The sequence below is a fragment of the Eumetopias jubatus genome, unplaced genomic scaffold (assembly GCF_037043125.1).
Source record: "Eumetopias jubatus isolate StellerSeaLion01/CBP00866 unplaced genomic scaffold, mEumJub1_p1.0 scaffold_8, whole genome shotgun sequence".
Classification (NCBI taxonomy): domain Eukaryota; kingdom Metazoa; phylum Chordata; class Mammalia; order Carnivora; family Otariidae; genus Eumetopias; species Eumetopias jubatus.
The window spans coordinates 70,274,861-70,291,105 of record NW_028274814.1 but is presented as its reverse complement, the minus strand read 5'-3'; the positions used below and the strand labels follow the sequence as shown (position 1 = coordinate 70,291,105).

General features: G+C 34.7%; 1 protein-coding gene across 3 annotated transcripts in view; it reads right to left on the bottom strand.

Moving 5' to 3' along the window:
* Nucleotides 1–16,245, bottom strand: part of LRRK2 (leucine rich repeat kinase 2) — a 141,309-nt gene that overhangs the window by 75,760 nt on the left and 49,304 nt on the right. For all 3 annotated transcript variants that reach the window (XM_028113159.2, XM_028113160.2, XM_028113162.2), the window contains 5 exons: nucleotides 13,998–14,256; nucleotides 10,386–10,574; nucleotides 2,818–2,936; nucleotides 2,342–2,411; nucleotides 1,618–1,835 (listed from right to left, as the gene is read on the bottom strand). In XM_028113159.2, coding sequence (XP_027968960.1) covers nucleotides 1,618–1,835; nucleotides 2,342–2,411; nucleotides 2,818–2,936; nucleotides 10,386–10,574; nucleotides 13,998–14,256 — 855 coding nt within the window. The remainder of the gene's footprint in view (nucleotides 1–1,617; nucleotides 1,836–2,341; nucleotides 2,412–2,817; nucleotides 2,937–10,385; nucleotides 10,575–13,997; nucleotides 14,257–16,245) is intronic.

The following is a 16,245-nucleotide window of genomic DNA, read 5'->3' as shown; positions in this document are numbered from 1 at the left end:
ATTATAAAGCTTATTACTGGATTTGCCCCAGAAGTTGTTTCAAAATATCTGCCACTGTTTCAGATCCTACCTGATTATTCAGAAGGAAATATTTTTCAAATTATTTATTCCCAAGTTTTAATGGAGAAATTTTCTGGTAGAGATAGCTACTAGCAGTAATTTAAAAAGTGCCATCTAGTGGTGCCAATTTAAAATTTCCTTAAGAGAAGGTTCTGAGCTGGTTTGGTCTTTGAATACCCTAATGTATCTCACCCTGTCAGGCTCTTACCGAATTCTCTTTGTTTTAGCTAGGTTAAATTCTAGTTTTCTTTTATTTACTGTTTAATAAATATTTATTGAAGGTCTACCAAGTGTCAGTCATTAATTCCATCATAAATTAATTCAATAATCATCTATTGAGCCTCTTCTGTATTTCAGACCTTACTTGGCACTAAGAATAGACATGAACAAGCCTGAAACAGCTCCTGTTCTCAAGAAGTTAACATTTAGTAAAGACAATATACCTTAGATCAAAATTTATAAGCATTGGGAACATGAAAGCCTTGGAAACATTAATCAGGCTGGTAGCCAACCTGGTCTGGAGGCAAGAAGAGGATAAGGAAAGAAAAGGTAAGGAAATGACATTTAAACTGAGACCCTTGTGACTTGGAGGATTTAGTCAGGCAAAGAGAGGAGGAGAAGGCGAGAGAGAACGCATTTTAGACACTGGGGTTACAAGATCATCACACTTCTCTCTCTCTCTCTCCAAATACACAAACTTTAAGGGAAAGATACCACTTAAATGTACTTAAAAACATGCAATATTGCTTTAAAAAGTCTCAAAAGTATTGTAAATTTTATAGGTGAGAAAAAAGAAAAAATGCATTTGCAATAAACTAGTTTTTTATAAAGTATGATCCTTCATCAAACTTTGCAGCTCAGTCTAAGAATTTAGTTTAATAATTTAAATATTTGTATTAAAATGTTTTTAATTTGTCAGGATATCTTCTTTGACTTCTGATCCATTGTACATTGAAATGATGAACAAAGTCAATATTCTGAGGACTACTCTATCAGCAGATCGTTTTATACTTTAATTTTTGAAAATAGGAACTTTTGAGTATAAAAAATCAACTTTTAAGTTGCATATAATTTTAAAACTCAATAAATGCCTCATGGATAGTTTAGTTGAGCCTCTGTATTTTGCAGATGAGGAAATGAAGGCTTACAGCCGCCAGAGGAACACATACTTCTTCTTAAACAGTTGGGGGCTGCGCCAGAGCCAGTGCCACCAAACCAGATCTAATTCTAGTCTACCTCTTTAAACAGTTAAGTTGTCTCCCTAGAATTCAATAATTGAAGGCATGATTAACGTGCAGCCTCGATACATCCTACCATGCATGTACCACGTATCATGAGGACAGAACCTAGGATTCCTTTTTACCAGATCACCATTCCTCAAAGATGGTGAACACCATATACACTAAGATACCAGTGTGAAAACCCCAAGAAAGGAGGAACTACTGTCCAATGATGCAGAAGTAGATCCTTCTTTTTAAAGATTTAACCATGCAAGTTAGATAGAAATGCAAAAGCTCTTCAAATATCCTGAGAGTTAAAAGGATAAATTAAATTTACTTCACACAGTTGTTGTGGAAAGGTCGTGAGTGCATTCTGGTGAAGCTCCAGCTTTTCAAGATGCTCCAAATGACCACTGATACAGCACCTCTGGCTTAGGGCATCAATATCTCTTAGTTCATTTGCTGAAAGGTCTAATGATGTAATATATTCTCTCTCAGAAGCCAGGGAAGAAATGCTGTCTGAATGCCTCATATGGGATTGAAGTTTTGATGACCCTTTTATCAAAAACAAACACACAATGGAAATATAAGCAAGTAATCTAAGTTCACTTGGTAAATATTTACTGATCACCTACTAGTGTCAGGCTCCCTTCAAGGCACTGGAGATTCAGTAGGAAACCAAACTACAGAGCTTACATTCCAGTGGCAGAGATGGACAATAAATAATAAATATTTAATCAAGTGGTAGAAGTAATACAAAAAAACAATAGACCTGGAGAAGGGGATGAAGAATGGCATTGGTGATGGTATTATTTACATTTCAGAAAAGTAGTAGAAAGGATAAAAGAGTCAGTCTTTCATAACATCATAAAAGGTAAAATTTTAAATCTATAATTGTATTTCATTTTTCGATAATGTGTGCTATTATTAGGTACATATAATTTGAAGGTTATGTAAGATGAAATTAACACCCAGAAAATTTGAAGAGGAAATTGTTATTAACAAAGTACTGTATTCTGCTCAAAATATCTATTTATTTATGATTACTTTCAAATACTTACTGAGTGAGTCATCTGAAGACAGTATTTTTCTTTTTCGCCTCAGTAAATCTTCATGATCGAAAATGGGTTCCTATTAAAAAAATAGACAAGTATAATAAAATCACTATCATTTTTTGGAGCAAAGAGAACATTTCCTATTCCTTAAGAATCACTGTAAGATTTCTAGTTAAAATACACTGGGGACAAACACCATAAGACAGAGACGTAGCCTGGGCTCCATATATATGAAGCTCTAAAAAGGAAAAAAAAAAGATAAAATCATTTTGAAGTATACTTAGTACACATATGGCCCAAACATGCTCAAAAAAATGTATATTTAGAATGGTTTATACGTAAAAATATATACATATTCTATATATAAAGTTTTCATATACTAGGGAATTTCTGCACTAGTAGCGCCTAGCTTTGGCACATAATTTCAGTTATCAAGAGAATATCAGTAACAAAACACACAACATAATCACAATTTCACTTACCAATGAGTTGGAATGCCTTTGCAAATTTGGTGAGCAACGCTGCAAGGCACGATCTTGGTAAAATTCTCCTACGCTAATTGAATTGGATTTTCTTTTCACGAGAAATGAGCCTTCACTTCCTATTGTTAAACGATAAAATAAAGGCAAGTAAATGTTGACTCAATCATAACATGCTGGTCTCATAGTAAAATCATAAAAGGTTAAACACATATTCATTGATGGAAATTGCTCAATTCCCATTGTAACATCTTTAAAATAGAAATAATAAACTATGTTGGCTTTTCACTTTCAAAATTCAGCTACATTTTTCTTCACAAATATTTTTTGAATGGCCATCCTAGACTAGTACTGAATAAGTGCTGAATAAAGATAAGCAGGAAAAAAATCCATGCCTCATGAGCTCATAGTACAGTAGGAAAAAGCCAAGTAAAAAAATAGTTACATGTTATAAAAATACATGTGTGTTCAGGAAATAAAGTTTATACACAAATCTGGGGCGCCTGGGTGGCTCAGTCAGTTAAGCATCTGCCTTCGGCTCCGGTCATGATCCTGGGGTCCTGGGACGGAGCCCCATATCAAGCCCCATGGCAGGCTCCCTGTTCAGCAGGGAGTCTGCTTCTCCCTCTCCCTTTGTCCCTCCCCTCATTCATGCTCGCTCACTCTCGATCAAGTACATAAAATCTTTTAAAAAAGAAAGTTTATACACAAATCTGATCAATGTCATTCTTTTCTGTTTCTTTGATTTGCTCTTAGAAAATTTTTGTTTAAATATTGGAATCACACTAAATTATTTCACATTCAGCAATCTTAAGAATCTCTCTAAATTTCATATTATGTGGTTTCATTTATGGAATGACATTAAAATGAAACAATGAGTTTAGCTGGGATTATCCTCTTGAGAGAGAAAAGAACTACTTTTAAAATTATGGATTTAAAGAAAATAAGGATCAATAAATAAATTATATTATTAAGGATAAAAAATTTGGAGACATTACTGCAAAATTATGAGATTATAAATTCTACCATTCACTATCTTACAAGCATAAAGAATTAATTTTGTGTCAAAACAAATTATAAAATCTACATATCCAAAAATCAACTTTATAATATTCTATATAAATCTTAAAATTGATACAAATACTTCCTACTTGATTCACTAATAAAATTTAATTTATCCTATAATTTTAATTAATTTATGCTTAAGCATCTTAATAAAATAGACTTCACAGTTTAATTACATTTTTACATCTTATAACTATTACATTTTCATAATTATCCTACTTTATGTTTGTGTATGTTGTGTTAGCATATTGTTGATAGAAGCAACAAAAGCATTTTATAATTATTTTTATGTCAGTATTTCTAATGTTTTTCTTTATTTAAAAATACTTAAAGGGTTACCAGGGTGGCACAGTTGGTGTAGTGTCTGAGTCTTGGTTTCGGCTCAGGTTGTAATCTCAGGGTTGTGAGATCAAGCCCCATGTTGGGCTCCACACTAAGCTTGGAGTCTGCTGGAGATTCTCTCTCCCTGGCTTTCTGCTCCTCCCACTCATGCTCTCTTTCTCTCTCTCCCTGTTTCTCTCAAATAAGTAAATAAATCCATAGAACAAAATACTTAAAGAGAATTCTTCTTTCAGGCATGATGGAGTAACAAACACCAAACCTAACCTCTCCCCACAAACAACTAGAAACTTGGATGAACTATTTTAAACAACTGGTTTCAAACATTGGGCAACAGACAGTTCAGGATGGTGTAGTCCCTGAAAGAAGAGGAACAAATTATGTAAGCCTTATGATCACCCTGGCTTCCTGCCTGAAGACAACCTAAGGCTCATAGGCACAGGGAGGAAGAATTTAAACAAATCCCAACGGCTTTCTTGAGACGAAGAGATGGAGATCAACATTCATGGAGACTAATTTAGCTGGGAGTTCTGGGGCAAAGTCATGAAAAAAGTGCTTGAGTAATTTGCAAAAGGGTTTCCAACAGATTTGTACTCTAAGAAATGTAAAAAGGAGTTCTTTAAGAGGAAAGAAATGATACTACCTGGATGAATATAAAGGGATTAAGTCACACAAAAAAATTATAATCCTTTCTGTTTGTGCACCTAGTAACAGAGCTCCACAATACACAAAGCATAAACAGATAAAAGGAGAATTAACAAATCCATGACTACAATTTCAACATTTCTTTGTCAAATACAACAGGCAGAGAGAAAAATTAGTAAAGATATAGAAGACCTAAAATACTACCAATCTGACCTAATTGACCCAACAACTGCTGAATATATATTCTTTTTTTAATTTTATTTTATTATGTTATGTTATCACATCATTAGTTTTTGATGTAGTGATCCATGATTCATTGTTTGCATATAACACCCAGTGCTCCATTCAGTACGTGCCCTCTTTAATACCCATCACCAGGCTAACCCATCCCCCACCCCCTCCCCTCTAGAACCCTCAGTTTGTTTCTCAGAGTCCATAGTCTCTCATGGTTCATCTCCCCCTCTGATTTCCCCTCTTCATTTTTCCCTTCCTACTATCTTCTTCTTTTTTTTCTTTTTTTGCTTTAAATTTTTTATTGTTATGTTAATCACCATATATTACATCATTAGTTTTTGATGTAATGTTCCATGATTCATTGTTTGTGCATAACACCCAGTGCTCCACGCAGAACGTGCCCTCTTTAATACCCATCACCAGGCTAACCCATCCCCCCACCCCCCCTCCCCTCTAGAACCCTCAGTTTGTTTTTCAGAGTCCATCGTCTCTCATGGTTCGTCTCCCCCTCCGATTCCCCCCCTTCATTCTTCCCCTCCTGCTATCTTCTTCTTCTTCTTCTTTTTCTTAACATATATTGCATTATTTGTTTCAGAGGTACAGATCTGTGATTCATCAGTCTTACACAATTCACAGTGCTCACCAGGTGGCTGGGTGATAGACATTGGGGAGGGTATGTGCTACGGTGAGCGCTCTGAATATATATTCCTTTAAGTTAATCAAAGAACATTCACCAACATAGACCATACAGCAATCCACAAAGCAAGTTTAAATTTAAGAGACTAAAAATCATTAGAGTAGGTTCTCTGAGCTCAACAAAGTTAAATTTGAAATCAACCAGAAAAGTTGTTTGGAAAAATTTCCAAATTGAAAACAAAATAACACTCTTCTAAATAACCCATGAGTCAAAAAAAAAAATCACAAAGGAAATTAGAAAATTTTCAAAACTGAATGTAAACAGAACATATAAAACTCGTGGGATACAGCTAAAGGGGTGCCCAAAAGAATTTGTATTGGTCTTAAACATTTATACTATAAAATAAAAAAGGTCTAAAAATCAGTATTCTAAGATTTTACATTAAGAATCTATAAAAAGAAGAGCCAAATAAAATCAAACTAAGTAAAATAAAGGAAATAAAGATTAATGCAAAAATCAGTGAAAAAGAAAAGGGACAAACAACAGAGAAAAATCAATGAAACAAAATCTGATTCTTTGAAAAGATCAATAAAATTAATAAACTTAAGCTAAAGAAGAAAAAAAGGAAAGACACAATGGATTACCAGTGTCAAGAATTTAAGCATTTTTAGGGCTAGCAGAAATTGTGCTCTGTTGATGGGGGCGTTGTGCGATTGTAAAAGTGTACTGCAACTGTCTTTTAACCTGGGAGCCCCCGTGTCATTCAAATATGTATCTCTGAAGTTGTGCAAAGTGTCAGATTATAGTATCTGTGGGCTGTATTTTCCAGGCAGGTCTTAAATTTTGTATTTTTTGGAAAATTTTATTTAATTTCTTGGAGATCATTGTGAAAGGATCAAGATCAAGAAATCCAGGATAGCCATTTCTTTAATATCCATTTAAAATCTGTTCATTTCTTGTTGGTGGAACCATTAACTTGTCACCAAGCAGGACTCTATGTAAAACAAAATATAAAACGACTTGTGGCCAATATGTGTTTAATCCTGGTAAAAGATAAAGCTTCTAATGCTGGTTTTCATTCAACACATTAACCAGCTGCAAAACACAGACCTTCACAGACTTCACAATGTTTCCCTCATTCCTCACACCAAGGCTTTCTTTCACATTCCCTTCCCTACAGGCTTCCAAGCCAACGTCAACCCCCGGCTGCACTGGGCCCTGCCATTGCAAACAGCAGGCAAGGAATTTCAAGATTCATATACAGATAGACAATAAAGTCATGTAATTTGAAAAGCATGCTTGAGTATGAAAGAGCTCTCAAGTTGTTTATAAAGCTAATATAATTTAAAAATATACAAATGTTCTTCAAAAAAAGAATTAAAAGATCAGGTATCTGTAGATCTTACAAAGCTTGACAGGATAGTAAGAATTATTATGAATAACATTAAACAAATGTGGCAACTTATGTGAAATCAACAAATTCCTTGAAAGTTGCAAATTGCAAAAACTGATGCAAGTAGTAATAGAAAATCAAAATAACCACGGAGCTATTAGAGTTACTAAATTTATGACTAAAAATAGCCCCCCAAATAAATTTCCAAATCTACATGGCTTTACTGGTGAAGTCTATCAAACATTTCAGAAGAAAATAATACCTCTCTTACACAAACGTTTTCAGAAAGTAGTGGAGTTGGGAACACCTCCCAACTCATTTAAAGAGGCTAGCATTATTCTCATAATTACAAGGAAACATAAAACTACAGACAATACCCCTCACAGATGCAAAATGTTTAACAAAATTTTAGAAAATCAAATCCAGTAATACATAAACGGGATAATACACCACAACCAAGAGAGATTTACCCCACAAATGCAAGTTTGGTTTAACATTAGAAAGTCAATGTAATTAACCATATTAACAGAATAAAGGGGGGAAATATGCCCATTTCAACAGATGCAGAAAGGCATTTTCCAACACCCATTAGTAATAAAAAGGCTCAGCAAACAATTACTAGAAAAGAACTTCCTCAACCCACTGAAGTAGGTTATCTATAAAAAAAATGATAGGTAATATCATACTTAATGATGAGGGACTGAATGCTCTCCCTCTAAGTTTGGAAAACAGGGAACAATGCCTACTCTTACCACTTCTATTCAACATAGTACTAGAAGTCCTAGCCAGTGCAATACGATAAGGGGAAAAAAAAACATACAGATTAGAAAGGAAGACATAAATCTGTCTTTATTTGCAATTGGCATTATTGTGAACATAGAAAACTCTATGGAGTCAACAAGAAGCTGTTAGAACCACGAGTTTAGCAAGTCCACAAAATACAACATTAATATACAAAGAAATCAATTGTATTTCTCTATACCCTCAATGAACTATTGGAAATTGGAATTCAAATACAATACTATTTACAATAGTAACAAAAAACATAAAATACAAAAAATTGGTGAGAGAACTTTGAATGATAAATAAATGGAAACATACAACATTTATATGTCAGAAGACTCATATTATTAAGATATCAATTCCCCCAGATTTATTTATAGATTTAATCTAAAAAAATTATTTATATTTTAATTTTATACTATATAATATTAATAATATATAATTACTATAGTAATTCTAATTAAATGTATGTGTTTAATTCTAATAAAAATCCCAGCATAAAATTAATTTGTTGACTCAAAATATATATGGAAATGCAAAAAATCTGAAAAAAAAAAAAAGAACGGTGAGAGCAATTTTGGAAAAAACAAACAAACTATACACCAGAGGACTTACACTATCTGATTTCAAGAGCTGCTATTAAGCTAAAGTAATCAAGGTAGTATGATATCAGCATAAGGATGAAGACATTAATTAATTGTCCAGAATAAAGAATGCAGAGATAGGACTATACACATATGGTCAATTAAATTGGACAAACATGCCACTAGTTCAATGGAGAAATATAGTATTTTTTGACAAATGATGTTAAAAAAACTGGATATCCATACAGAAAAAAAAAATAATAACAATCCTTCACTGACACCATACATAAAAATTACTTAAAATGGATTATAGATCTAAATGTAAAAGCTAAGGTTTTAACACCTCTCTGGAGGAAACATGGGAAAAATATTCACAAACTTGGGATAGGAAAATATTTCTTAAATGGAATAGAAAAAATGCAAACCATAAAGGAAAAACTTAAAAAGGAAAAAACTTAAAAACTGCACTTTATCTAAACTTAAAACTTCTGCTCTTTAAAAATTAACATTAATAAAATGAAAAGACAAACTATGATGGGGAGAAAATATTTGCAATTCATGTATCTGTCAGAGGACTTCTACCTAAAATATACAAAACACTCTGAGGATATAAAGAACTCTTATAATACAATAATAAAACAACAACCCAATTAAAAGTCAACAAAAGATTTGAACAGACACTTCACAAAGAAAATATATGAATGGCCAATAAAAACACGAAAATATTCTCAATATCTATAGTCATCAGGGAAAGAAAATTAAGCCCAAATGAGCTAGGACTACTTCCCTAGAAGAGCTAAAATTAAAGTGGCTGACAATATCAAGCATTATAGTGTGACAAGGATGTATAACAACGAGAATGTTTATATTGCCGGAGGGAGTATAACAGGGTTCAACTACTATGGAAAACAGCCAGACATAGAAGAGAACATACTGTATCATCTTATTTGTATAAAATTTAAAATACTAATTTAATCTATAGTGACAGAAAGCAGATCAGTGCTTGCCAGGGACCAAGGATCAGGGGATTTGTGAAAAGGTATAAAGGAAATTTTTTAGATGATAGAAATGTTGCATAATTTAATAGTGGTGATGATTACATGGATGTCTAAATTTTTCAACACCCATGAAAACACATACTTAAAATGGGTGCATTTCATTTTATATTAATTATATCTAAACAAAGTTGGTTTTAAAAAATATTTGGGCCAGAGATTTAGGGATTTAGGAAGAACCCTTACTGTTTGCTCTCTCAAATACCTTTATCTGTTACCCAAAGTTTTCAATCATACTATGTTATTAAAAAAGCACCTCACCCCATTTTTACCAAACTGCATTGTATTAAATATGTAAGTTCTATTACTTTCATTATATATATTGTCATGTCAGTTTTTAAAGTTATTTCAAGGGTGTTATTAAAATATTAATATTATTTTAATCCTTCTAAAGGTAAAAATAGTTTTTTATTAAGCATTTCCTATTTGGGAAGCACTCTCCCAGACACTTTACATACATTTTCTCTAATTCTTATAAATAATCCTGGAAGGTTGGCAACACTGTCTTTAAAAAGGGTTAGGGGTTTACACAAGCCGCAAAAGGATCTTGTTAATGATGGAACATGGAATCCAATCGGGAGTCAGAGTGTTTTCACTACATTAGTCACCATTCACTGATTATAGTCAGTATTATAACACTTAGGAAATGCAGAGATACATTTTCTTGACAGTCATCACCTTAACTGGAATTAGTGAGCATTAACTACTTCTAAGAATGAACAAATTCTTCCTCAAGTTTTCCCAAATAAATCAGGATTTTGTCTCAGTTTCTATTGTTCAATGCCAGTGTGTAAATATTTTAAAACATAAAGGGAATATTTCTTTATAATAAATACCTTCACTATCCAGGTCATCACTTTGACCAAACACACTGTCCACATAGGAGTCTGGAATGAAGGTCCATTCATCAAATTTATCAAGTATTCCTTCAGGAAAATTCCCATTGCTGCCTGAGGCTGCCCCTTCTTCCACAGTACTTTTCATCTGATATCTGAGCACTGTTCTTGCTAGGGTGGATCCTATATCTACAATAAAAAGATACACAAGCAACTTAGAAATCAAGAAACATAAACATAGATCATACCAAAGTTCCTTATGTATCCTCATACTTCTACAGAATTTTTTACACTTATTTCTTTTTAAAAAAAAATTATTTATTTATTTATTTATTTGAGAGATAGAGAGAGCAAGCATGGGGAGGGAGGGGCAGAGGGAGAAAAATCTCAAGCAGACTTCCCACTGAGTGTGGAGCCTGACACAGGGCTCGAGCCCACGACCCTGAGATCATGACCTGAGCTAAAATCAAGAGTTGGACGCTTAACAGACTGAGCCACCCAAGCACGCATATACTTATTTCTCACTTTATAACCATGATATTGCATAAGAATCAGGCAGTGAATTTAAATTTTTTAGAAATCATAAAAATTTACTCAAAGCTTTCGCGTAGGTGACAAAACTGAATATTTATGAAACTAACAGGAAAGAGTCTGGGCTTTGAAACCAGACAGACCTGTGCTCAAATAACAGTAATAACACTTGCAAGTTACATAGACTCCCTGAGGGTCAGTATCTTCACTTGGGAAGTGAAGATGACAATGTAGGGTTATGAAAAAGATTAAAGGAAATGATGCAGGGGCGCCTGGGTGGCTCAGTCCGTTAAGCATGTCTGCCTTTGGCTCAGGTCATGATCCCAGGGTCCTGGGATCGAGCCCCACATCGGCTCCTTGCTCAGCGGGGAGCCTGCTTCTCCCTCTCCTCCCTGCTCTTGCTCTCTCTCACTATCCCTGCCTCTGTCTCAAATAAATAAATAAAATCTTTAAAAAATATATAAAATAAAAAAATAAAATAAATTAAAAAATAAAGGAACTGATTCACGTAAAATGTTTAGCACAATACTTAGAACATAGAAAATGCTCAATAAATTATATTATTGTTTATAAACTATTTGCTAAGTGATTCATCCTACTGGGAAATTTGGTGGAATTTGAAAGTTAATATCCTTCTATTTTATTATATTTTATATTATGTTCTATTATGAAGAAATAAGTTTGCAAATTCCTCATTATGCTACATATAGCTTGGCAATTTCTTCAAATACATGTGTATGTGAGTCAGTCAAGTAGTATCTGAAAAATGTTTTAAAGCTATGAATCCAAAATGTTTTAAAGCTATGAATCCAAAATGTTTACTCAGATGAGCTGCCAGTATAATTATGGCCATGCTCTCCAATGAATCAAATGACATTATTGTATTTTTTTAATTAGGTGAGACTTATCAAAGGTAAAAAAAAAATCATGCAGAACAAAGGGAATACAGTGGATGGTAAATCTCCCTTCATCCCTAGCAGGGGGCCTACAATCTGTCTCCATCAGAACTCAGAGATTCAAGTAAGCAGGTTGTTGGCAGGAGACTGCTTGAAGTGATGGAACATGGGATCTAATCATATTTCATTAGTTTCCAAGGTCCCCAGAGGCAACCAGGGGACGAATTTCTGGAGTTTTTCTTCTGACATAGTCTTTTCATATTCAAACATTTATGACTACCATATCTCGACTGTTTTTGCAAACATCAGTATACTAAAAATGTCGTTCTTTGCTTTTTTATTCATTTTTTTTGCTTAATAATGCATTCTACATCTGAACATTTGGATTTGCTAGATGTTTTTCCCCCAGTGATTACAAAGCAGTCTATTGAATGAATGTACCATGATTGATTCAAATAGTTTCTTTTGAAGAATACTTGGGATTTCCCCCCATAATTTCTTGCTATTATAAACAATATATTAATGTGCATCCTTGTACATGACTTCTTGTGTACATTAAGAATGCCTTTATCATGGATTTCTATCAGTATATAACTGGGCAAAAAAGTATGGATGTGCATTTAAAATATTAATGGATATTACCAGATTGACCTCAAAAGAGGATAATTTAAATTCATATGAATAATGTGTGAAATGCCTATTTCCACATATGCTTATCAACATAATTTATTACCAAATTTTTATTTTTGCCAATATTATAAATATTTAATGAGCACCTAATATGTGCAAAGTACTAGCGTAGATGTTAAAGTTACAACAATGGAAAAAAATTGACATTGACTTTGAGATACATGTAATGTATCAAAAGGTAGATAATGAGAAGAAAAAATACAATTATATAATGTGATAAGTGCTGGTACAGGTAAGAAACAAGTATCTACAGAGCATGTAGGAGGATCTTCCACCCAAACTTCGCATGAGCAGGAATGTTTTCTTATAAAAAGTGAGATGGAGCTGAAGCAAAAAGAATGAAGAGACAGACAAGTGAGAGAGAAGGTAAGTGAATCAGGTAGCTAGAGTAACACTGGGAATAGCCTGGAAATAAGAGTATAAGACGCCTTTAAGAAACTTAGGGAAATTCGGCCTGACTGAATCTTTTAGGGCCCACCAAAATGTTGGAGACCTGGAATTTGTAGAGGCACCAATAGGCATAGATGAATACTCCAGCAGCATTCAGCTACCCTAGAGTGAAGGGAAAGAAAGCAGCACACTGTTGGAGTGAACAGGAATAGGGTTTCCCAGGTCAATGCGTCAGAAAAATGACAGTAAAGCAAACATGTTATTAACTAGAGAGTTCTTAAGGTGAAGAGTCGTGGAATATGATCACTGTGGGGAAGGAAGTGGGCATAGGAGTAAGTCATCAGAGGGAAAGCAGGGAGCTCAAGTTGAAAATATAAAGAAAATACATCCTTAATTCAAATATTAAGAGACTTAAAACTAAACATGTTAAATGAAAATGCAAAGTATATATGTGTATGTTTCTGCATATACATTTTAATGCATATATATATGTAAGCATATAAAAAGTCTAGTAAGAAAATCTACATTGGTTACCTATGAGGGATAAAATAGTTACTATTATTTTCTTCCTCAGTTTTTGTGTTTCCCTATTCTTAAAATGATCATGGATTACTTTTATAATAAAAAATAAAATATATTTGGGACACCTGGGTGGCTTAGTCGTTTAAGTGTCTGCCTTCGCTTCAGGTCATGATCCCAGGGTCCGGGGATCGAGGCCCACATCAGGCTCCCTGCTCGGTGGGCAGTCTGCCTCTCCCTCTCCATTTGCCTCTCCCCCAACTCATGCTCTCTTTCTCTCTCAAATAAATAAATAAAATCTTTAAAAAAATAATAATAAAATAAAATATATTTTTTTAAAAAGCAACTGCTCAGAAAAATTCCACTGTTTGGCTCTATCTTTATAAAATGCGTATTTGCTAGGTCATTAAGAATTAAATATAATATCACTCTCAAGCATTTCATGACCAAAAAAACCCATATCCAAACTTTCACAATATTTTTGGCTTTAGTTGTACCAAACTGAAATAAACCTAATGAAAAGATTAGTGACAAAAAAATATTAATAAAAACAAGACTTGGACAAAATCTTCCTGCTAATACTTACTTGTTTCTTTTCTTAAATTAGATGTCTTATCCGGAAATAAAGGACCAAGCCATGAAGGTTCAATTTTTCCTATACAGAATCCTCCAAGGCAAATGCTATTATTGGCCACATCCAGGGCAAGCCTCCTTAAGAGTAAGCTGATGATCTGGCTGTCACCTTTTCCAATGCTTATCGTCAATGCTTTCCGGACATCTTGTTCACGGGAACCACCATTCAGTAACAGTTCCACCAATTTGGGACTACTGGCTTTCTCACATACCTAGTAAACAAAAAAGGAAGGTGAACATATTAAAAGCCCATTTCTTCCTTTTGGTAGACTGGTAAATTGAATTTGGTGTGATTTTTTTTTTTTTAAGATTTTAAAGAGAGAGAGACACAGAGAGAGAGGGAACACAAGCAGGGGGAGTGGGAGAGGGAGAAGCAGACTTCCCGCGGAGCAGGGAGCCCAATGCGGGGCTCGATCCCAGGACCCTGGGATCATGACCTGAGCCGAAGGCAGACGCTTAACGACTGAGCCACCCAGGCGCCCCAGTGTGATTTTTCTCTACACCCTTAAATTTAGATAGAAACAAAATAAGGCAAAACTCATCCTTGAAATAGATTAGGAAAATAAAAGATTCGTGTCACCAATATCAGCGTAGCATTAGCCCAATAATCTGCCACGTGAGAGTCAGTGACCATGAGAAAGGGAACATGATAAGGAGAAAAAGTTCATAACACATGAAGTCAGAAGACACAAGGCTCTACCAATTACACATATTGCTTATACCTTCTGGGCTTCTGTTTACTCCTTGAAGCTGGAAAAACTAGCACCATACACAGTAAAGGCTACCGCCCTGCCTTCCCTCGTGACAGAGAATAATTAAATGAGAATATGAACATGACAAAACTTGTTAATGCCATAGGCAAAGGACAGTCATCTCTGATCTCTGGTTTCCAGGACAAGAATCTGAATTGCCACAAAGAAATTTCTTGTCTCTAAGTTTTCTACCTTCCCCTGAATACCATTTTCAGAGCACATGCTCCAGGTAGGTCAGCATGCTTGGTGCTATAAAACCTACAGTGACTGTAGTAAGCAGAGAGAAGACAGCAACCTGTAGCCTACTGGCCTGTGCAGGAAAAGCTTCTGAAAGGTGAAGGAATATGATGCTCTATCAACTAGAAGATCAAAGTAATAGGTAATAGAAATATTACATGTCAGGTACTGTACTAAAGTCTGTATACACTTGATCTCTAATTCTTATTAAAAATCCTAGCCATAAAAACTATTATCCCCATTTTATAGATGAATATTTAGAAAAGATAAATGATTTGTCCAAACCCTTAGAGGTAGTCAACAAGAGACTTGGATTTGAAGTCAAATCTGCTCACTCCAAAGCCTGTGCTCCTTTCCCCAGCCAAAATTAAGGATTAAAAAAAGAAAAGAAAAGAAAAGAAAAGAAAAAATAAAGGAAAAGAAAAGAAAGGAAAAGGAAAGGAAAGGAAAGGAAAAGAAAGGAAAAGAAAAAAAAGAAAGAAGCCCCTAAGATCCAAGGTACCAGATCAGGGGAAGGACACTGGGGGAAATTCCTGAATTCTCTAGAATTTAAGTATGTTCAAAGGAGTTGAGGGGAGCATTCTGTGTTTCGATGACCAACCTAACGCCCACCAGTCTCCAGGTTACCCACCTTCAACCCATTCTCCTCAGAGCCACCACAGTACCCTTCTACTTTAGATGTGATCAAGTCACTGTTCTGTTTAAAAATCTTCTAAACCCCTCTGCTCCAAGACATTTCCCAAACACAACATGCAATTTTTTAAATCTCATTATTTTCATTTATACTATTTCTAGTGCCCTAAATGACTAACTCTGCACTTCATCTAGCAAAAAGATGTTCATTCTTGAAGGAACAGCTTTATAATCTCTTGCACAGTAAGTCCTTGCTACCAAGCTCCCAACACACATTCTTCCTCCTTCAGGCCCCCATCACTTTTGTTTAACATAGCACTTAGCACACTAAACCAAACATGCCTATCTGTTTTAAAACTAGAATGAAAGGCTTGGATGCTATTATAATTCAATTTGTACCTCTGTAGCCTAGTATAATACCTAGGAAATATATAGGGGCACCTGGGTGGCTCAGTCAGTTAGGCATCTGCCTTCCGCTCAGGTCATGATCCCAGGGTCCTGGGATCGAGCCCCACATCGGGCTCCCTGCTCGGCGGGGAGCCTGCTTCTCCCTCTGCCTGCTGCTCCCCCCGCTCATGC